The sequence below is a fragment of the Euleptes europaea genome, chromosome 3 (genome assembly GCF_029931775.1).
Source record: "Euleptes europaea isolate rEulEur1 chromosome 3, rEulEur1.hap1, whole genome shotgun sequence".
In the NCBI taxonomy this organism is placed as follows: Eukaryota; Metazoa; Chordata; class Lepidosauria; order Squamata; family Sphaerodactylidae; genus Euleptes; species Euleptes europaea.
The window spans coordinates 60,773,598-60,796,172 of NC_079314.1; the positions used below are offsets into that span (position 1 = coordinate 60,773,598).

Here is a 22,575-nt window from a genome sequence, read left to right on the forward strand (position 1 = left end):
GCTTTCTTGTGTAGGAGCGGGGAAACAAATCCAGTCCACCAGATTAGCCTCTGCCGCTCTTGTGGAGGAGTGGGGAATCAAATCCGGTTCTCCAGGTTAGAGTCCACTGCTCTTAACCACTGCACCATGCTGGAAGCAAAGTCACATTCCAAACACAGAAATAATTTTTAAAAATTATACAGTTTTAAATTTAATGAATAATGAAAGCAATTTCATACAATGCCACAGCATTTAAGACTTTCTCTTAAAGATCTCAAGGAAAGCAAAAAGGCTCTAAAATGATTCACCTTTATTATGTTAAAATGTGAGCAAGCCAACAGGGTTTATTTATGGATGGATTGTACCACTTCATACTGCATTTGGGTTGCTAAAGCTTGAATGCTGTTCCACAGTTTAAAAACTTCCTGCAGACACAGATGAACATGTTGTTTGTTCTAGTTTTGCACATGTTGGGAGAGTAGTTCTTCTTTTTTTTTCCTTTATGAAAGGGATCAATTGCTTCACTACAGCATGAAGCAATACAGTCCAGCAATAGGCCCATGATATCTGTCTTGCTTCTCACGTAAAGCTTCATAATAAACTAAGCTGCATCATACCCAAATTTGGGTATCCAATGGTAGGATAAATAAGAGACTTTTTTTAATACATAGTGAATATTAAGCTTCCTACATTTGCAACAAGAAATCAAAAGCATTAAGAATACAGAAATGCTGAAGTACTAATCAAAAGCTATCAAGAGAGTAATTAAAGATCTTTGGCATTTGCCATTTAATACGTTGGATTTTGTTTAAAATGTCCCAAAATATTATACTTGAACAGTAGAAATGTAGAGGACTTTGAAGTAAGGCAAAGCTTTTGTTTCATCTGAACATTCTTCCACTTAGGACATCATCTTCTTCTTACATTCTACTGAGCAGAAGACCATTCCTTCGACTGGCATAAACTTCTGGCCAATGAGGCACTTGCTACAACAAGAGCACAGGAAACACTCTGTGGATGCATGCCAGTTAAAGTTGTTGTAGCTCACACGTTGAACTTCTGGGTCAATTGCATTGTGGCAACCTTGGCAGACCTGGTGGAGCAGACAAAGAGACCAAATTAATTATCTTCCACATTAAAAGAACTTCGGAGATCTTCCACACTCAACAGAAGGAGTTATGGCTGCAACCAGAATATCACAACAGACATCAGCAACCTGTGCCAGATGAACATTAATTCAGAGTACTACTTTTGCTGCTTTTTGGCTTGGCACCATCATTCCATATTTAAAAAACAGTTTTAAACCTGCGGCAAGTTTCAAATATCTCTTGCTCGAAATGCCTATTTACTGCAAAACTTGAAGGACTTGCTAGAAGCTTGCTAGACAATGCTATTTTTTTCTTAATTTAGAAAATTTATATGCTGCTTCTTTAGAGACCTGTTTGAGATGGCTTACAAAATGAAGCAATACAATCTCGTCTGGTATAGTGTACAAGCCTACGATCAGGGAGGCCTCAAAGAGGAGAACTTTCCAAAGGAAAGACACCACCACTGAAAAAGCCCAGGTTCTGGTTGCCACCCGCCTTGCATCTGCGGGGCTGCACTGGGATGGTCATTTTCATTCCCATTTGAAGGCAATCTGTTTATTTATAGAAAGCACTTTAAACCTTTTTGGGGAGGGGCCGTGGCTCAGTGGTAGAACATCTGCTTGGCATGCAGAAAGTCCCAGGTTCAATCCCCAGCATCTCCATTTAAAGGGACTAGGCAAGTAGGTGATGTGAAAGACCTCTGCCTGAGACCCTGGAGAGCCACTGCTGGTCTGAGTAGACAATACTGACTTTGACGGACCAAAGGTCTGATTCAGTGTAAGGCAGCTTCATGTGTTCAATCTACTTTCTATGACAGCATTCGCGCTGGTTCACCATGATATTAAAATAGCATACAACTAAGCAACTAAGCATCCCCACCCACAAGGAAACAGGCAAAAAATAATAATCAATACTTCCCTAGTTACCAGCTGTACTGCACCTGACACAAATGGAAGCACCGATTCCAAAAGCCTTCCTTTGCAGCTTGAGGAATGGCCTTCTTGAATGTGTTATGAAGACACCTACTTTGCAGAGATTTTGCAAAGTGGGGGAGTCACACTGAGAACTTTTGTGACTTGGCAGAGACTGCCTAACACCATACAGAAGGGAATAACCAATAAGGAAACAACAGGGAGGACAGAGTGAGGTTTTTCCTGCCCTAAAGAATCTTTATCCATGTGACACCACATGCAGAATAGGCAAAATCTGTGGGATTGGCAATCTACTAGTTATGCATTCAGTGTTGTCAGTCACTACAGGGAGCAATTTCAAGAGACCTCCACTTGATGGCGATAGTGTGTAAACTGGCCCCCATGTATTTCTACCATGAAGTGGTAGTAGTTCTGAAAGCCACAATCCTGTGAAGTTATGTAAAACACCAGCTGGACTATCACTGCAATCCTAATGAGAGTTACTCCAGTCTAAGCCCATTCATTTCAATGAGCTTAGACTGGAGTAACTCTCCTTAGGACTGCACTGTATGACAGGTAAATAAGGGCGGCTGAGACTCCTTGAAATTCCTACAATGCTAAAAATCAAAAAAGCCAAAGAAAATGTGCGTCGATAAGTTAATTTGTGGGTCAGGTGTTCAAAATACATGGATGTCAAGAAGGACTCTGAAATACAAAAAGCATATTTATAGTAACTGTACACAGTAGATTACATTAAGGTGCCCATTTGGGGTCGGGGGGGGGCACTGTTCTTTACTGATCAAACCTCTTGCTGGTTGAGGTGATTTCACTCACAGGGGGCCTCAAAGGTTGAGCTTGGAAACTATAAAATCTATAACAAAATAATTATATTTATTATATGGTGTACATAATAAGTCTGTTAAAAACACAGGGCCTGGAATACAGGCTACATATAAAGTCATCAGTGGAAACTGTTGCAACGATATCAAACACAGTTGATGATACACTCATTATAAATGACCAATACAAGACCATACAGGTTTTGGCCTATAGGGCCTTTCTCAGTGGTCTGAGAAAAAAGTAAAAAATCATGATTATTAAAGACACATCCGGAAAAAAATATCTTACAAGGTATTTTTTTAACTGAAATTAGAAAACCTTACATCTTGTGTGGCCTGATGTTAACTATTAACACAAACCATAGGTCTTGCAATATGAAAACTTGCTCACACAAAAAACTGGTATAAAATTACCAGTGTGTTTTTAACGAACTTATTATGTATTCACTTTACAATTTAAACCTGGGGTTTAAATCGCATGGTCAAATGTACATGTATTCAATTACTCAATGTATATATAAAGAAACATCAAGTGTACACTGTACACAGATTGTGCATGCATTCACTGTGATTTGTGAACAGGGCTTCTTCCTACTTCCTCTCTGCTTTGGCTGTGGCCCCTCCAGAAACTGCTACCCTAGGAAAGACACAGGAAAGCCCATTCATACAAGCAACTTTACACTAGAGTTGTGAGTCCTCTTACCACAGCACGGTTCTTCACATAGCATGGTTTGCAGACAGGCTTTTCATTCACCATGACATAGATCTCTCCGGCCAAGACACAGTCACAGTCGAAGCAGCAGAAATGTTTCAGATGCCAGCTTTGACCTTCTGCCTGGGTATACTCGTTGCTGAATATTAGCTGTGGGAGGAAGACAAGGTGATCAAACACCCACCCTGCATAATTATTTTATTCTTTCTGCATTTTTAAAAACTGGAAATATTCCTTTAGACAAGAGTTGTTTATTGTGTTGTCATGTGAACAGGCAAAAGCAGGTTTCACCCCTGCTCAGCTATTTTCTGCATTGGCTCCCACTTTTTGGAATAGCTTTCCTAAGCCTGTTGAAAAGGCATCCGATTTGTTAAACGTTAGGAAATTATATAAAGCAGAATTGTTTAGAAGGGCTTTTAAACAAATGATTCTTAACTGACAGCCAAATCTGTGCTGAATATATTGATAAATTTCATGGACTTCAATGTTGCCTGTGGTCTAGGACCTGACATGTTTTCAGTGGCTTTGCTTTTAAACTATTGAAGCCACGTTGAGTGCATCTGTGCAGAAAGGAGGACTACAAATGCCCTAAATGAATGAAGAAGTGCTACATTTGCCAAAAATTAACTCATTTCATCTAAAGACAATGTTTGCCAGCCCCTTCTAGGGATCTGTAAAAACCAGTGAATGGCGATGGAAGACTCTGACTAAAATCAAAGAAAAAGTAGCAAAGAATTGCCACTAGACCAATCTATTAGCAACCCCTCCCCCATCTACTGAGGAAAATAACACATGTACAGCTGACCTGTCGGGTGTCACACCGAGCAGAGGCAATATGGGCCTACGGCACACTCAAACTAAGGCAGGAGCCCCCATAAGCAGCACTTGATTTGCACTCTCACACAGCGCTACTGCCTGTACCAGGCCATCACTTTGCAAGCTTCCAAGAATCATCTGGTTGGATACTGTTGGAGAACTGGACGAAACACATCCCTGGCTTAGTCCAACAAAGCATCTCTTGTAGGCACGGATTTCATGAAATGACCTTAGGGGAGGCCAAACAAAAAGGAAATGCTACTTACCTCATCACATCCAGCACAGCGGGGCTTTTCGCTGTCGCAGTAGTGTCTGCCACAGTACAGCTTGCCATTCTTCCAGAAGTAGATCATATCTACTAGGAGTTCACCACAGGTACAGCAGACAAAACAAGCAGGGTGCCACAGCTTGTCGTAACCAGCACGCTCAGCATAGACAGCTGGGTCTCCTTCTTTCATGCTCAGCTTGCACCGGAAACAGGACTGAAAGGAAACCACCGTGTCATGCTGAGCTTTCTGGAGGAAACTAATGTATATTTCAGCAAACTAATTCTTTATACACAACGACACTAGTTTTGGTACAGTTTCAAGCTAACCTGTTTAATTTTTGTCATTAACATGTGTAGCTAGTATAATCAAACCTCCCCTAAGAGATGTTATGTTGCATTCAAAAGGTATAGGGAACCAGCTACAAGCAACAAAATGACAATATGATGAGCTGAATCCTACATGGAGCAACTTTTTATCTCACTAATACCATTAAATGCTTCAGTTATGCTAGTAATCATTATGTAGTAATAATATCCATCTATGGATGGTGGGGGGGAAGCATGTTGTTGCCACCATATAAAACTGAAGAACTATCATGACCATCACTTCGGAAGAGGAATGGGAGATGGCAGAACTCTACTGCTGCACCACCATCAACACAGACCAGAAAAACCATTTGGGCAAATGAGTCTACCACTATCACTACAATCAGATTGGTGAAGTATTTAGATAGGTGTAATGCTGTGGTTACCTTCAAGTTACAGAGAGCATTTCATGCTTCATCAAGTTACCTCACCAAGAACAGGTTAGGTGTTGAACCACCATTACAGTGTGGATATTTCTCTCAGCTCTCACTCACCACATCAACATTATGGATCTAAAAATCTCTTTAATCTGAGCAGTTAACTGCAGTACTTTTTTCTTCAAATGTTCTTGTGGACAATAACTGGGATCCAGAACTGTGCACAAGGGGCTTGTGGGTAACCATGCCCCCCCACACACACACATTGACCCCTCCCCCAAATACTGGCTCTAAAACTATTTTTGAAACTTTGCACAGTAGCAAGGTGGAAGGGAGAGATGGCATTTAAAAAAACAAGACTCTGTGAGGCCCAAGGAACTAGTTTCTTCATTTTTTGGAAATCCTGGCCCATTGGTGTTCTACAATCTATCAGCAACAGACAAACAGTTCCAGTTTTCGCTTTCAACTGACAAGTGAAGCTAGGAGATTGTGGGCTTTTTGATTCGTCATTTCATTTCAAGCACAGTCTTCTCTGCACTGAAACCTGTTCTGGGGGCTCGGCGAAAGACAAAGAATGACTGAGTTTCTCACTTTGCTTCTGTTCACAACGTACACACCATTTCTAACCAGGGAGCTTTGTTTTCCTGCAAGGATTCATCCTTTTTCACCTTGAGAGTAAAAAAACAGCACCAGCAAAAAATAAACCCACTGCACTCCTCCTCCTGGGGACTAATGGCTCTCATTTAAATATAGCATCCTCTCCAAGAATCTCAAAAAAGAAAAATATTGATCTCAATGCAGCTGCCGAACCTGGCGTGTTCTACTGATGTCTGGATAGCAGCTGCCTTATTGACAAATTAATTAAGTGGAGGAAAATAATAGATCTCACGCTCCTTCCCCCGGGTAATTACTTCCATAAATCAGAACGGTACATTTCCGAATCTATATGGAAATTATTGTCAGTGGGGAGACCAAGAAGAATTCACAGTTGCTTTGCGAATGTTAGCTCTTTAAAAATTGTGCAACTTTCAATAGTTAAAAAAGCTAACAATGAAGTGATGCCCCAAATGCGGAAAGAACATTAGCAGACTTACTATTTCATAAGTTTTTTAAAAAGTGATATGCTTGCACACCCCTTCCCTAGGTTTGTTCCTCTTTGCAGTTCGTTGAGCAGAAATAATCACAGACACACAGACTTACATACTGGGATCCCTTCTGACCAGCCAGCTTGTCTTCCATCGCCCCGACTGTGGCTGAGGTGCCCCTCTCTCCATTGCTCGGAACATTTTTCTCGCTGCCTTTTGCTTCCACTTCACTCGGGAGCTTGACATCTCCCACTCCGAGCGCCTCGTTCTTGTATTTCTTCACAAACTGCTCCATCTGCTTCACCTCATTAGGAGTCAGCTCGTGGCATTTGGAAGGATCCTGATCGTGAGCAGGCAGCTGCTTCGCCAACTGTTTCTTTCTGTACTGAGCGCCTTCTGAGCCAGCCACGGGCTGTTTCTCCTTCGGAAGCATCTGCATATAGTGTCTTGCCTAAAAAGCCAGGAAGGAGTGCCAGAATTAAGTTATCAGATGGCCCTGAAATCCAGCTTTCCAAACAAAAGGCAGATTGGTAGCATTCAGCTGAACTTGTTACTGGAATGAACAGCAAGGTGCGGATGGGGGAACTGGAGGGACAGGAGATCAATTCATTGTGAGACGGGAGCTAATTGCAGGCATAACTGAATGCAGAGGTTTTACTGTACGACGGCATGTGTTTACTCCTGTGGAATAAACAGGCTCCAATACTGTTTAGATAACACTGAATATTTTTGGAAACTTACACAGGAGCTTTCAGATTTACTAATTGCAATCTTTGCTTTTTACAGAGGAATAATATGTAATGCAGATGTGCATGTGTGTTTCTAAGGCCATCCAGCCTGCTTTAATGGTTTGAGCAAAAACCTAAAAGTGAAAGGCCTTAAATAATAAAAATTGGAACCAAAACAAGTTTGCAGGGGAACGTGTTTTTTTTATAAAGCCTTTAATCCCTAGCGATTAGAAGCCCCACACAGATCGCCAGCCTCTTCCTTCAGGTCATACGGCACAGCAGCACATAAACATGACTCCAGACTGAAACATTAAAAAAAAAAATAACAACCCAATTCGGCTATCCAAGTATTTCATCTAGAAGAACAGTTAATAAAAAGGGAGTTTTTTGTTTTGGATGACAACACTGAATTCGTTCTAACCATATACAGTAACAGAGGTATGGTGGGCCTGAGTGTTTTTCTTAGCTTTTAAACAATGACATAAATTATGCACATTTTCCAACAGTATGACCCGTTTCTGAAAGTCTTTTTAGAACAGCTCATTTGGGAATTCATAAATCATCTTAAGTGGCGGTGAACATCGCTAACACCAATGTTTAATCCTGGCCATTAACACCACCTCTCTCTCAGTGCCCCGACTCTCTCACGTCCCCCAACTACTCCCTCCCATTCAGCACTTGACAGTTTCATAGCACTCAGAGACTTATAAGATTAGACGGTCAGACCCAATTCCTCTGTGCTTACATTTACAATGGAAATCATGGCTTATGGCTACCAAAAGTCTGACTGAATGTTAAAGTTGCTTTATATCAGTACCAGACTCTGAATGATCTTTAGACCTATCTTACCCTCCTGACAGACATGCTTTCTCATTTGCCCAAACCCCGCCAACATAAATATCTCACCAGCGTTTGATTCTGAACGGGAGGCGCCCATTCATATGTCACTGTATTGATGGACACATTCTTCTTGGCTGCCACCGGATTTGTCAGGATCATGACATTGCGCTTGTACACAGGGATGCCATCAGTCTTCAGCTTGGCAATTAGGGTGGTATACTTTGTGTCCTCAAAGAGCTTCCCCACTTTACGATCATCCTCATTGCTGGTGGGAACATCATGCTCCTCTTGCCCACACTTGCAGTTTCGACATATTTTTCTAGTGGTTCAAAAGACAGACATAGTTATAAGATGGGACCACCAGGATTGTCCAGAGAATGGAAAGGCCCTGGGGCGGGGAGCAGGTAATATAAGAAGGTCCTGACACACTCCCTACAAGTGGAAAAAACAAGTGATTTAGCCTATTCCAGACTGTATGCACATTCATTTAAAACATTTATTAGCTGTCTTTTTATGTTGCAGATCTCAAGGCACCTTAGAATATAAATAAAACAACCATTATAAAAACTCATAAATGACCACAATTTAAAATCTGCAGTTAGGTCTAAAGCTAAATTAGTCAAATGCAGTCCTAAATAAAACCGTCTTCAGCTGCCTCCTGAAGATCAAAAGTGAGAGGGGGCCAGGTGCACTTCCCGGTGGAGGCTGTTCCATAATCATGGGGCTGCCACTGAAAAGGCCCTCTCTCAGGTGCCCACCAGACGAGCTTCTTTGATTGGTGGGACAGTCAATTCTCAGGCAGGAACATAAGGGAAAAGACAGCCCTTCAGATGCCCCTGTGCCAAGCCATGTAGGGCTTGACAAAAACAACACCTTACATTGGGCCTGGGAGTGGATTGATAGTCAGTGTAATTTCTGTGGTTTGGTGACATGTATCCAAACACTCTTTGACGGTAGTCTCAGGTACAGTGCACTGCAATAGTCCTGTCTAGATGTAACTAAGGCAGGGATCACTGTGGCTAGATCTGACTGAACCAGGAATCGATGTAGCTGACTCACCAAGAGGTACCTTGTCCCAGTCTCACAAGCTAACCACTACTATACCACAACTGCCCCCATTTAATACATTCAAATACATACAGGGACTTCTGGGATTTAAATGGCTGTGCAGCAGGTGAAAATTCAATAGACAAAGCCAATAACAGCTTAAGCTTTCTTCTTAGTGCTATTTTACGGCTTCTGAAAAGCAAAACCATGGGGATCCTGATCACATTATGATCTCCAAGAAACAAGGAATAAAATGTAAATGTGTGATTAAATGTTGCTCATGTTTTGTCATAGCTGCTGATTCAAGTCAGTTTCTCTCAAATGCTTTCAGCTCCACCCCAGCTTTATTCAACCTTCAGGGGGCGTAACATGGCACCGACATCTGTGCAGAGATCTTTGCACATAGCATGCTAGGGGAAAGACTAAACTGGAGATCTTCTCCCAGTCATCTAGTTTTCTATTTGCAGAAGGGTTTATTGGTTTCACTGTATTCATCTACACCCCACTTTTCTTGCCAATGGGGACTCAAAGTAGCTTACATCATTCTCTATTACTTCCTTTTATCCTCACAAAAATCCTGGGAGGTAGGCTAGGCTGAGAGTGCGTGATTGGGCTAAGATGCTCTCAGGAGGTTTGCCATTGGCTGCCTCTGTGTAGCAACTTCCTTATCCAATTACTAACCAGGGCTGACTCTGCTTAGCTTTTGAGACCCGATGAGATCGGGCTAGTGTGGCCCATCCAGGTCAGGGCAGAACAATGTTAGCTGTCCTAAATTTGAACCACATTCAACCATCTGACTTTAACAACAAAAATGTCACAATATAAACTGTTAGCAGCACTGCTATTTAAAAGGTCATCAAGCCACCAAGACAGAATCCCCTGGATCTTGGTTGCTTTGGAAGGCTCCAGGTCTCTATTTGCTCTAAGCAAGATTTTTTTTTTGGGGGGGGGATTACTGTTGTTTTAGCAACAGCTAGGACTCCCTAAGAATCTATAACTGCTTAAACTCCTTCACTTGACTTGAAATCATAGCAAGTACTCTCCTGCAGCACTTGCTATAAGAAGAAGAGGAGTTGGTTTTTATATGCTGACTTTCTTTACCCTTAAGGGAGAATCAAACCGGCTTACAATCATCTTCCCTTCCCATCCCATCCCCACAACAGATACCCTGTGAGGTAGGTGGGGCTGAGACAGTTCTAGGAGCTGTGACTAGCCCAAGGTCACCTAGCTGGCTTCACGTGTGGGAGTGGGGAAACAAATCCAGTTCACCAGATTAATGTCCGCCACTCATGTGGAGGAGTGGGGAATCAAACCCTGTTCTCCAAATCAGGGTTTCTAAACCATCTCTACACCACACTAGCTCTCTGGAATAAATTCAAGTCAAACTACTAATATGCCATTATATAGATTCCTAGAGAAGTTTTTTGCACTATTAAAGACTAGAGAGTTCTGACCCCTTCCTGCTTATTTAAGCGTGTGAGGGGCAGCCAAAAGAATCTTATTTTTGCCAGGGGCTTTTATTGATTTTTGGCAGCCCCAACTTTCATGGGCAATAATTTCATCCTTTACGGATAAATTTTTAAAGCTTCTGACACAGAGAGGAGAAGGCATAGAATAAACAAGGCACACAATTCTTAAAGTAGTTAAGGCAACTGAGACTTCTGATCTTGATACCACTAGCATGGAAAATTTGAGCCTATTCCTCTTCTGCTGGGTTGTATGGAACTCATCACAATTTGATCTGGATTATTCCATTAGACATTCCAAGGTCATGTGTGATAAGAGATTAACATCTTGAAACTTGATACAAAAGTAACATACGTACTCAGAGTGGTATGTAAAGGATTTCCACTATAGCCTAAAGCATTAAGGTTCTTAGTTACAGCAAGCTTTATTGCAACAAACGCTACACTCCCATCTAGTGGAAAAGAATGTAATTGTACTGGAGGCTCTTATGCAAAAACCAATTTATACACATTTACTATGTTCAGAGATGTGGAGCAGAATTTTTTCCATCCAAAAATTTCCAGTGCTTTAGAAATGGATTTTTTCTCTCAGAAAAGTAAATATTCATTGTTTCATTAAATTAATAACAATGAATGGATGCCATAGTTATCACAACATTAGGCAACCTTTCAAATTGTAATTAATATTGTTCAGGTGATTATCCCTAGGAATTGTGACAGAGAGTACAAGTATGTTTTGTTGATCTATAAACTAGGGGTGGAGAGATAAAGCTATGAATGCATATAGTAATAATTTAAAAAAAATCAAGCTATGATGTCACCTGATTTGCTGTGCTGCTTACATCAAAACCAAAGCTAAAATTCTCTTGCCTCAGAGACCTCCACTGAACAGAGTTAAAGTCTGACCGGACAACCAGATCTGAATCACGGCTCTTTGGGTGAGCTAGAATTAGTATGTCAATAAATTAAATGCCTTTTTTGATTAAGTGCCCCCCCCCCACATTTAAATACTCTAAAGGAAGTACATGCTACACGGTCTGAATTTTTTTTACAAATATTATTCCAGTAAAAGCTTTGAAGCTTTTTATTTTTGAAATATTAAATATAATCTTTAAACCTCACTTGATTTTCCTCCCCACCCCCCACCCCATGGTCAAATATTTCAGTTCAAACAGTTGTTTGTATTGGGACATATTAGGAACTTGAGATATATTTAGTAAACAAACTTTAAAAGTAAGTAAAAATAAACATGCTATATCAGATCATGCCCTCAGGGAACTGGATAGTTTTCTCCAAAGTTTTCCAGAACAAATTTTATTCTGATTTTTCAAAAAAAAAAAAAACCACTTCACTGATTGTGTCATGTTTAAATGAGGCAAGTCCATTTCAGGGACAAATATTCCAGATTAAGTCATCTCATATTTATTGAAAACTTGAGTGAGATTGAGAGACAGGCTTGCCTAACGCCTCCTGCAGAGATGAGTTTTGAACCAGAACCCTGCCAGATCACTCTTCTACTATACTAGCAACATTACAGTTTCATCTTTTAAGGTGAAAGTGCTGGAGAATTTGGCTTGCCCAGATATCCTGAGTCATCACAGCAGGGACCGTCTTAGCCAATGGACAACAGGGGCAGCTACCCCTGCCCATGCTCCCCCCCCAAGGATGGGCTAAAGAAGATCAAGCTCCTATCTCTGCTTGCACCTGCCCTCTATTGGCCATGACCAGCTGGCTTCTGACAGCAACAGTGGCTCCCTCCCATCTCACATGGGGAGAGCCCCCCCCCCAGCTTTGTCCCAGGCCAGTAGTGGGTGGCAGCGATTCTGGATTCCCATTCTAGACATTTTTCCAGGGCCCCAGAATCACTAAGATCAGAATCACTGAAGAAGAGAGCTGTGACTCATGAAAGCTCATACCATACCAGAAATTTTGTTAGTCTTTAAGATGCTATTGGACTCTTGCTCTTATCTAAGACCACCCCTACATCACAGTCCCAGTGTAACTCTCTCTCTCTCTCTGAAACAACAGCATACATCAATGAGTGGAAGCTATTAAAAATGTGAGCTTGTATGACCTCATAATATAAAGAAGCATTAGCATTCAATGTGCTATGCTATGACTGAAGTGGTGCCTATTTGATTACACGCTGCTCCAATATTTATCAAATTTGATATGAAAAGAAAAAAAAAACATTTGGTATCAGATTGCAGTTTTTAGTTCTTCTGCCAGAACTTCACAGTAACTGAGCGTCAAGGTGCCCCATAGGTAAGCAAATAGGAACGTGAAACCCCTTGTTGCTATGTCAGTTATAGAAGAGGCACTGAAAAGGAATGGCCGGGGATGGGCTGGGCCAAAGTGTATTGAGTGCAAGTCCTGCTGCCGTAGCAGTCACTCAGCACAGAGTGTTTTGAATTAGTCATTTCATACTCATCAGCCTGGAGCTTATTTTATTTATTTTATTCTCCCCAGCCAAGACCAGGTTCAGGGTGGGTTCCTGTGATCTCCAGCTGCTGATCCCTACCCCAAACTTTGATGCAAAACCAATTGGTGAAGTCTACGCTGGAACTTGGACTACTTTCAGCTGCACCTACATGGTGCCAAGAAAGGCATCATGCTACATTCTCCCACACCATTCTAAACATGGAAAATTTCCAGATACCGGAGGTGGGCGGAACCAGGTCCCCCCACCCAGTTTTTCATAAATTTGTTGGGGTTTTTTTGAAAGGGGGAATAGAAATCTAAGCAGACCTTGTAGAATATTAATCTGTCAATATCAGCCTGTTTTATTAGAATACAAAATCCACTTTCTGTCAACATGACCTTGGTTCAAGATAACCTGAAGATGACTTGACTCAAGATCAGGAAAAATGAGCTACTTGCAGAGAGTACAGAAATTAGGAGTTTGCAGCTGTGGACTGCCGAGTTGTACATGTTGACAAAATTCCTGATGCAGTGGGAGGGGCAGCAGCTAAATGGAAAATGGCAGAAATCACCCCTTCCCTTGCAAAAGACCAAAAGCTCACACAAAAATAGTGATTTATATTGATTCCTCATACTTTTCCCCTACCAGAGAAGCTTTTGTGGGGTGCTAGGACAGGGGAGAGATTCATTCTGTGAATTTGCTACATTGGATCCAACCCTAGTACACCACGATAATACAGAATAGGACTCCAAACCTAGGCATAATTACCTGGCAGTAAACTCTATGGAACACAGTGGAACTTGTTTTTAAGGAACATATATAGCATCATACTATGGATGTCTTGGTAACTTCATGTATCATTAACTATCTCAAATCCAAATTTAATTTCATTTAAATGCCACACTCCAGGCCACTGATTCATGTGCCCTTGAAAGCAACAGCACAGTTTAAGTATCTCTGATTAGACCGAGCGTTTGAAAGATCCACACCTTCTGGACCTGAATTTTCACTGTAAGCTTGACAGACTTCAGAAAAGGAAGCAATGTATAGACTCTTAAACAGAGCTTCATTTCTTGATTTTGTGCGTGCATGTTGTTCAAACATTTATCACATAATTTAACAATTATGGATTGTGCTTTTCATGACTTAAGTATCCATAATGTTATACTTTAACATCAAGTGAAGACAGTCCATTCTACTGGTGTGCTTAAAAAATTGAAAGAGATGGCCAAAGGCATCTACATAGTACTACTTCTTACCTCCAGAAATGTAGCTCAAATCCTTCACATTTATCTTTGCATTTCAAGCATGGGGCTCCAAATCCTTCTTCATGCCCTAAGCCCATCTGTAAAGACACAAACAACCCCCACAAAAAGTATTAGTTCTATAACAGATCTCACCCCTCCCCCAAATCACATGGTAATTTATCAGAGCTTCACAGCAGAGGTAGATTTGAATCCCGGCATCCCAGATCTTAGTCCAACACCTCAACCATCACACCACACCGGCAGAGGGGCAAGGTGCAGCTCAGCGGCGATCGGGCGCCGACGGAACTGCCCTCGCCGCCAACGTAAGTGCGTCTTGTCCCGTGAGAAGACGCACTTATGCTGGCGGCGAGGTCACGCTGCCTCCTGAGAGGATTCGCACCCCCCCCCCAGGAATGCATGGTTAGAATTTTATTTTCACATATTAACTTTGCTGGCACCTTGTTTAAGTACTATGTTTTTGCTACAGTGCCTTAGCAGGGGATTCATTTAGTATAAAAGAGCTGGGCAGCTTTTTTGAGATGAGCAATGGGCTGAAATCTTACACTGGAGTTTAAGAACAAGTCCCACTGAAGGCAGTCAATGGGTTCCATACATGCATAAATAATCTCATTCACTTTCTCCTTTTTAAAAAGCCTCAAGATCAGTAAACTTCAGTCATAGGCATATTTTATAACAATCGTAACAACTCTTTTCAACTCTTCCAAAAGCATGCATTGCAAATAGAGAAATATTACTTCATGCTGGACTTTTGTCAAATTCTGACTGAATGCCAAACAATATACTCAGAACTATAACAAATTGACTTGTGTTAAGTTTTTACAAGAGGATGGAATCAATTTCTCCATAAATGGTACTCTGGAAGAAAGCAAGATTCAGAGGCCATTCGACAAGTTGCCAAAAGAGGTTTCTGTGTGTCAGTTACTAAAAATTCTTTTTCAAAAAAGTCTGGTATTTTAAACATACTTAGCTTGATTTGAAGGCAGTCAGTGTAGAGAAACATTACAAGTATACTGATTGAAGGCATCTGTTTCACAATTCCTTCATGAGGAAATACTACTTTAGAGCCAAGTGTTTTAAATGATTACAGGCTAGTCTAACATTTGAAAAAGAAACCTTATTTTCATCAACTTGGAATGTTTCTGGGGAGTCAAAGCTATGTTTTTTTTTAATATTAGAGAGAATTTGTAGTTTCAATTTCTTTCTATGGCCACTCAAATGCTTGTGTGTGTGTGTGTGCGGGAGGTACAGATACTAGATCAGCCTAGATCCGTGTTGGTGAACCTATGGCACGCGTGCCAAAGTCGGCAAGCTGTGCCCTCTCTGCCGGCACGCGTGGGTAAGTGGCTCACTGCGGTTGCATGACAACGTCCGCCCCCTCCCAAGCCTCCCGTCCTGTGCTTCCGGGGCTCCAAAAGGCCTCCCCAGTTCTGGGCCCCTCTCTCTCTCTCAGCTGAGCTGTGGCCACAGGTCAGCTGTTCCTTGGCGCCGCTCCGGCTTGGATGGGGGAGGCTGTGGCCGAGCGCCTTGCCTCATGGTTCCCGGCGGCGGCGTCTCTTGGGCTCCGCCGCCCCTGTGCCGTGTTGCCGTGGCGTCTGGCTCCTCCCTTCCCGGCCATGTGACGCCAGGTCCTCCTGGGCTGCCACGGTCGGCGGGGCATTCTGCTTCGTCCCTTTGGACGGTGACTGCAGGGGTTCCTGCCAGGGTGCCTCCGAGCACTCAGCTCCAGCAACCTCTCGCATTCATCCTCCCCGGCGGTTTTTCTCTCTGGCCTCTTATCCTCTCAGCCCGAGAGGTCCCGCCCCTGCCCTCAATCTCCCTCCCGGAAATTCCCCAAATGGTGGGGAGGCGGAAGCCTCCGTCTCCTCCTCGCCCCATGGTGGCGTGCGTGTGGCACGGTAATTCCGGCCTCGGGCCCGCCCGTCAGCTGTTGGGCAGGGCGGATGTCTTCCGCCCAAGCCTTCATGGCGGCGGCCGGGGCCTGCACTGCCCTGGTTGCCGCGCTGGCGGCGGAATCCCCTCGTCTTCCTCCTCGCCCGTTGGACACTGCAAGGGAAGAGGGACACACTGTGGACGTGGCTGAGTGCCGACCAGTACATGAGTGGTTGGGGAGAAGGCTGGACCCCCGTCCCGGGACAGATATTGTTGTCTGCTAGCCCTTCACACTGTTTAGAAGAGAATCTAAAAGACCTTCTACCTCCCTTCCCCAAAGCTGGAGACCTGCTGGTCTAATAAGTGTAAGGGTCACAGATGGAGGCCCTTGGCTCAAATCCAGCCCCAGGAGAATTATTTCTGGTTTCCCAACTGGATCTTCTGGCAAACCACATTAGGGGTGAGGTTTAAAGTGCTAGTCCTTGAGTCCTTATTTCTTAAAATGTGGTCAAAAGATTGCCACTTAAATAAGACAAGATCTACCCAACCTTTGCAGGGGGAGTGAGAGAGCCCAGAGGGAGTGAAGGATTCCAGAGGGAGTGTAGGATCCCAGAGGGAGTGAAGGACTAACAGATGACCTGAGTGCTGCATGTGTTACTCTCAAACTTACAAAGTATGAGCCAAGGTTAGACAAATTATCAGCATGCACACAACAGCAAAAATCACATTAATTGTTCAAAAGCATGCCAAATGCAAACTTTTACCTTTCATTAAAATGTTGTTTGTATCATTGAAAGCTCTGTTATTGTGTTTTTCCTTTAAGGCAAAAGATGTGAATGTAAGAGTTGTTTTTTCTAAACTAAAACCTCAGTATTCAGGTTAAATTGCCGTGTTGGCACTTGGCGATAAATAAGTGGGTTTTGGGTTGCAGTTTGGGCACTCGGTCTCTAAAAGGTTCGCCATCACTGGCCTAGATGGTATACTACATGAAGATCCCCATCAAGTAAAATTGTATGCTCTCATTGGAGTTGTAAATAAACAAATGGGTACACTTGGAATAAACCCGAAGACACTGTCACTAAATATCATCTATAAATCACCATGGTGGCCAGCACATTAAATACAGCCATGGAAACAACAGCAGCCATATGGCAGGATTCCAGTAATGAACCAAGGGAAGCCGTCTGAGGCACTAGCAGCATGACGGCCTCAATTCTTCCCCAGTGTATATGACCAAGTCTATTCCTTCTCCCTCTTTTGATCGATGGCACAGCAACATTTTGTCAGTACACACTGCGGTGCTTTTTAAAAAAATATATTGGGCACAAAAGCTTGTCTGCCTCTCACAACCAGATTTCAACAGCTGAGAGCCAGCATGGTGTAGTGGTTAAGAGCAGTGGTTGGAAGCAGTGGACTCTGATCTGGAGAACCGGGTTTGATTCCCCCCACTCCTCCACATGAGAAGCGGAGGCTAATCTGGTGAACTGGATTGGTTTCCCCACTCCTACACAAATGAAGCCTGCTGGGTGACCTTGGACTAGTGACACTCTCAGCCTCACCTACCTCACAGGGTGCCTGTTGTGGGGAAGGGAAGGTGATTGTAAGCCAGTTTGATTCTCCCTTAAGTGGTAGAGAATGACTTGTCATCAGAATAATTTTACCTCCTGCATCATATTCACCCATTAATGAGAAACAAATAAGAAGCAAATACAGCTGCACTGCTAGTGTACAAAGCAAGTACAGCTATACTGCTCACTCAGAGATGTCCAAATATAAAGGACAACAAGAATTAATGGGCTTCTATTCACAACTGACAGTGTGACGTAGTAATCAGAGTGCTGGACTAGGACCAAGGAAGTAAAAGGTAAAGGTAGTCCCCTGTGCAAGCACTGAGTCTTTACTGACCCAGGGAGTGACATCATATCATGACCTTTACTAGGCAGACTGTGTTTACGGGGTGGTTTGCCATTGCCTTCCCCAGTCGTCTACACTTTCCCCCCAGCAAGCCAACATGGTGTAGTGGTTAAGAGAGGTGGTTTGGAGCGGTGGACTTTAGTCTGGGGAACCCAGTTTGATTCCCCACTCCTCCACATGAGCGGTGGACACTAATCTGGTGAACTGGGTAGGTTTCCCCACTCCTACACATGAAGCCAGCTGGGTGACCTTGGGCTAATCACAGCTCCTATAGAGCTCTCTCAACCTCACCTACCTCACAGGGTGCCTGCTGTGGAGAGGGAAAGGTGATTGTAAGCTGATTTGATTCTTCCTTAAGTGGTAGAAAAAGTCAGCATATAAAAACCAACTCTTCTTCTACTCATTGTACTGACCTCAGAAGGCTGAGACCTGGATTCAAATCCCCACTTGCCATGAAATTTAACTGGGTGACCTTGAGCCAGTAATTCTCAGTTAAACAACTTCACAGGGTGGTTGTGAGAAGCCAGGAATATACTACACTGAGCTCCTTGGAGGAGATGCAGGACAAATGCACTAAACAAATTGCATGCGACCAAGCTCTTCTCCAGGCTATCACACAAGACAGTACCAGCAAGGATGGGTTGACACTGGCCACATCCTTCAACATGGCCTGAGGCATTTCTAGTAGGGGTGAAAGGTGGGGACATCTTACTAGTAGCAGTTAAATAAGATATTGGCTGAGCTGGTTTCTCCTCTGTCTGTAGGCATAAATCCTTTGATGTGGGTAGAACTGGGAGCCTTTTGGAATTCTGATCTTATTCATTATTGGTTTATTAAAATACTTATATCCTGCCTTCCCTTGTGGTTCAAGGCAGCTTACACATCTCACCAAAACAACCACACAGATACTCCATCCCCCAAAGATGCCTGCAGTTTATACCCCATTTATGCTGATCTTGGGCACAGTGGCTGTAGCCTAATGCTCCATGTGTGCTCCAATGCACACACAACATTACAGTACAAGTGGGCTTCCCCAGTCTCTTCAGACTCACATACAATAAAGATCCACATACAGAGACAGTGAAGAAGCCTTTATTCACTCCAGTATCTTTATTGTTAGATTCAAATACTGTTTTCATTCAAATGATATCACATTACGTAATCAGCTTACTGACCAACCTATTCAGTCAATCGTTCTTGCAATCCACCTTGAGTCCCAATGAGAAAGATGGACTACAAATGAAAATAAAATAAACTCTCGATACACAGTAGAATTCCTGTGCCTGCAGAAGGTCTCAGGTTCAGTACCTGGTATCGCCTGCTAAAGGGCCTCAGATTCCAGGGAAAGACCCTTCTCTGCCCCAAATCCTGGAAAGTCAATGCAGACAGTGAATAAGGCTGAGCTTGATAGATGCTATTGGTGTAAGGCAGCTTTCTGTGTGTGTATGAGCTGGTGTAGCATAGAGGTTAAGAGCATGAACTATAGCCAGGGGTGGGGGAGGGAAGCCTTCAAGTCTGAGGTCAACTATGAGTTCACTGCATAACCATAGGCAAGTCTTCCTCTTTCAGCCTCAATTCTCATCTGCAATATAGCAGCACTGTGTCTTTGTCACAGTACTGTTGTGAGGATTACTGAAATAATATATATAACAGTATTACAGATATATGAAAAGATAATTTATTGCTATTAAATACAAGGTAAATAGAAAAACACAGAAGAATATCTTTAGAACTACAGGGCATTAAACAGTCCATGGTTACCTTGGCTTGTAAACTAAATAATTGATTTCTCTTTAAGAGGTACTATTTCAACATACAGATTTAACTGAGTCACTTAACACCTATCTACTAATAGCGAAGTAGCCCAAATCTGAGGATACTTAAATCCAGTGATTGGAGCTGTTAACTGTAAAACAGATTTTTCTACAAATCTGAAAAGGGCCCCAGGTTTGCAGAAAGATGTGAAATCTAAAAACACACACATGGGGGGGGGTAAAAACCACAAAATGATAAAAGGAGCACCTGAAGCTTTAAGAAACAGATTCCCTCAGTGGCCATTGCTACGAAACCACAGCTTTCCAGGCTGGGTTTCTGTGAATAAAAAGGCAGGGGGAGAGGGCAGGATCCTTTCCAGGGCTGTTTTATATATTGTTTCAATTTAATACCCCGCTCTCCCCAGCCGAGACCGGGCTCATTGGGGCCAGGCCTGACTAGGATTGCCATCTCCAAGCTGAGAAATTCCTGGACATTTTGGGGTGGAATTTGGGAGGAGAGGGTTTGGGGAGGGGAGGGGCCTCAGCCCAATATAAGGCCATAGAGTCCAATCTCCAAAGCAGTCATTTTCTCCAGGGGAACAACGCTCTGCCACCTCGAGATCAGTTGTAATTCCAGGTCTCCAGGCTCCACCTGGAGGTTGGCACCCTAGGTCAGGTAGCAACCACTGGGTGACTTTGATTCCCTCAGTGGCCATTGCTAGGCAACCATAGCATTCCAAGGCTTGGTTTATGTGAGTAAAAGGCAAGGGGAGGGGGACAAGGCCCGTACCAGGGCTGTTTTGGCTTTTGAGGGAAGACTCATTGAGCCAGGTCTGAAAGCAATCACCAGGTGACTTGATACCTTCTGACTGCATGATTCACTTAGGCTTGGCTGCTTGCTACTCTTCAACAGCTGCCACCCTAAAGCCAATGTGAAGTAGCAGACAGACCATCAGAGTAGGGTCTGAGAGACCCAGGCTCAAATCCGCATCTGGCTATGGAAGCTCACTGGATGATTTGGGGCTAATCACATACTTTCAGCCTGTCCTACCTCACAGGGTTGTTGTGAGGATAAAAAGGAGGAAAGGGGATTAATGTAAGCTGCTTTGGTCCCCACTGTGGAGAAAGGTTGGGTGTAAATAAATACTATAGCTGAAGATGGATGGAAGGTAGATAAAAGGTAGGTTGGTGAATGGCTGAAAAGGTGAGAATGAGGCAGGGAAAGGGGAGACCATATGGGGGTTGCCAGGAGGCAGGAAAGAAGAAATGGTGTGGGCAAGGGGATACAGGGCAAAGTGAAGTGTCCCCTCACAAGCCCTTGAGGGCCCCCTACCATGCAAGTGGGCCTTGCTCAGTGGCTGGCACCACACAACTGAGCTATAGTTTTCCTAGGTAGAGGCTACTGACAGGAGGAAGATGGAAAGCTGAACACAAAGGGGCAGATAAATATATGTTAGATGTTGGGTGGGAAGGGGAGATGGAAACAGGAAAAGGGGAGAGGCTATGGGGGCCTTCATAAAAGGGAAAGAATAATGGGGGAAGATGAGATACCTTCTGCAAGTCCTTGTGGGTCCCCACTTGTTTTTTATAACATTCATTTAAGCTGATTACTGGAATTATTCCTCCCAACTACCACCTCACAGAAACATCATACACAGTGCAATGCTTAGCAGAGTACCTTTTTCTAAGTCCACTGAAGTCAAGGGCTTAGAAAAGTGGAATTCTGCTTCAGATTGTGCTGATGATTGCCTAGACCAGCCTTAAGAGACTTCCCAAGGGAATGCAGGTTTATACTGCTAATCAGCAAGGCTGACTATAATGTAGAATAATCTTACTCATACAAAATGACCTGTGTAGTAAAGAATTTTGAAACTGGTGTTACAAAACAGACGTTTTCCATTTTAGCCTTCCTGTAAAACCATGAAATTCAATCTGCTATTAACTGATGAAAACTGGGATCGGACTGCAGTTTTCTCTTTGAACTGGTTTCCAAGACAGCAGCTGCAAAACACCAAGCATTAGGAAGGGCACTGGCACATGCAAATGCCAAGTGGCATTTTGCAATGAACAGAAGGAGAAACTTTGCTTCAGCATGTTAAGTATTACTTGCGGTGCACCATTTTTACCAGCTTGCCTCTCATGGAACTTTCCTTTTCTTACTTGCATTATTCAGCTGCCAACCAGAATTTAAATTTCATATAAAGACAGATGCTCACAATTACTACTAAAAGAACAGCCCACCAATTATGTCTCCCCCTTCCTTTCTCTGCAACCAGAAGAATGTTTTTACAGAGACCCAAATTCTGTACAGTTAACGTCTATGAGATGCTTCAATGCCAGCCTCTCCTTGCCTCCAGCAAGCTATGAGATCACAGCGTGCAACAGAAAGGCACGGCTGTGACCCAGTGACTCATTTATAGAGTTCACCAGTGTCACAGACAGGGCAAAGCCGATGCTAGATTAGAACAAAAGCTTAACTAACAGGGGTTTAATAGAGCACCAATGGTAGAGCCTCTCTTCAGCTCCATGGTGAAGTTAATGGGAAACACAGACACTAGGGAAAAATTATAGCCTCTGTCAAAAATATACAGTGCATTAGGCTCACTGTATTGTCTCAGAGCCTCAGAGACTAACAAACTCCTGAAATACAAGTGTTAGAAAAGGTAAATATTTATACCCTATTTTTCCTCCAATGGGGGCCCAAAGCAACCTAACAATACAGTATCATTCTCCCCTGCTCCATTTTATCCTAACAATCATCCTGTGAGGTAGGTTTGGCTGAGATTTAGTGACTAGTCCAAGGTCACCTTACAAGCTTCCACTACA

The 22,575-nt window shown here is 43.0% G+C and overlaps 1 protein-coding gene across 1 annotated transcript in view; it reads right to left on the reverse strand.

Annotated features, from left to right (window-relative positions):
• Positions 1–642: 642 nt before the first annotated feature.
• TES (testin LIM domain protein) overlaps positions 643–22,575 on the reverse strand; it is a 29,037-nt gene continuing 7,104 nt past the window's right edge. Inside the window, exons 2-7 of the mRNA XM_056846164.1 lie at positions 14,204–14,289; positions 8,076–8,328; positions 6,557–6,892; positions 4,612–4,827; positions 3,521–3,679; positions 643–1,072 (exon numbers count right to left, since the gene is read on the reverse strand). Coding sequence (XP_056702142.1) covers positions 881–1,072; positions 3,521–3,679; positions 4,612–4,827; positions 6,557–6,892; positions 8,076–8,328; positions 14,204–14,289 — 1,242 coding nt within the window. The 3' untranslated portion in view covers positions 643–880. The remainder of the gene's footprint in view (positions 1,073–3,520; positions 3,680–4,611; positions 4,828–6,556; positions 6,893–8,075; positions 8,329–14,203; positions 14,290–22,575) is intronic.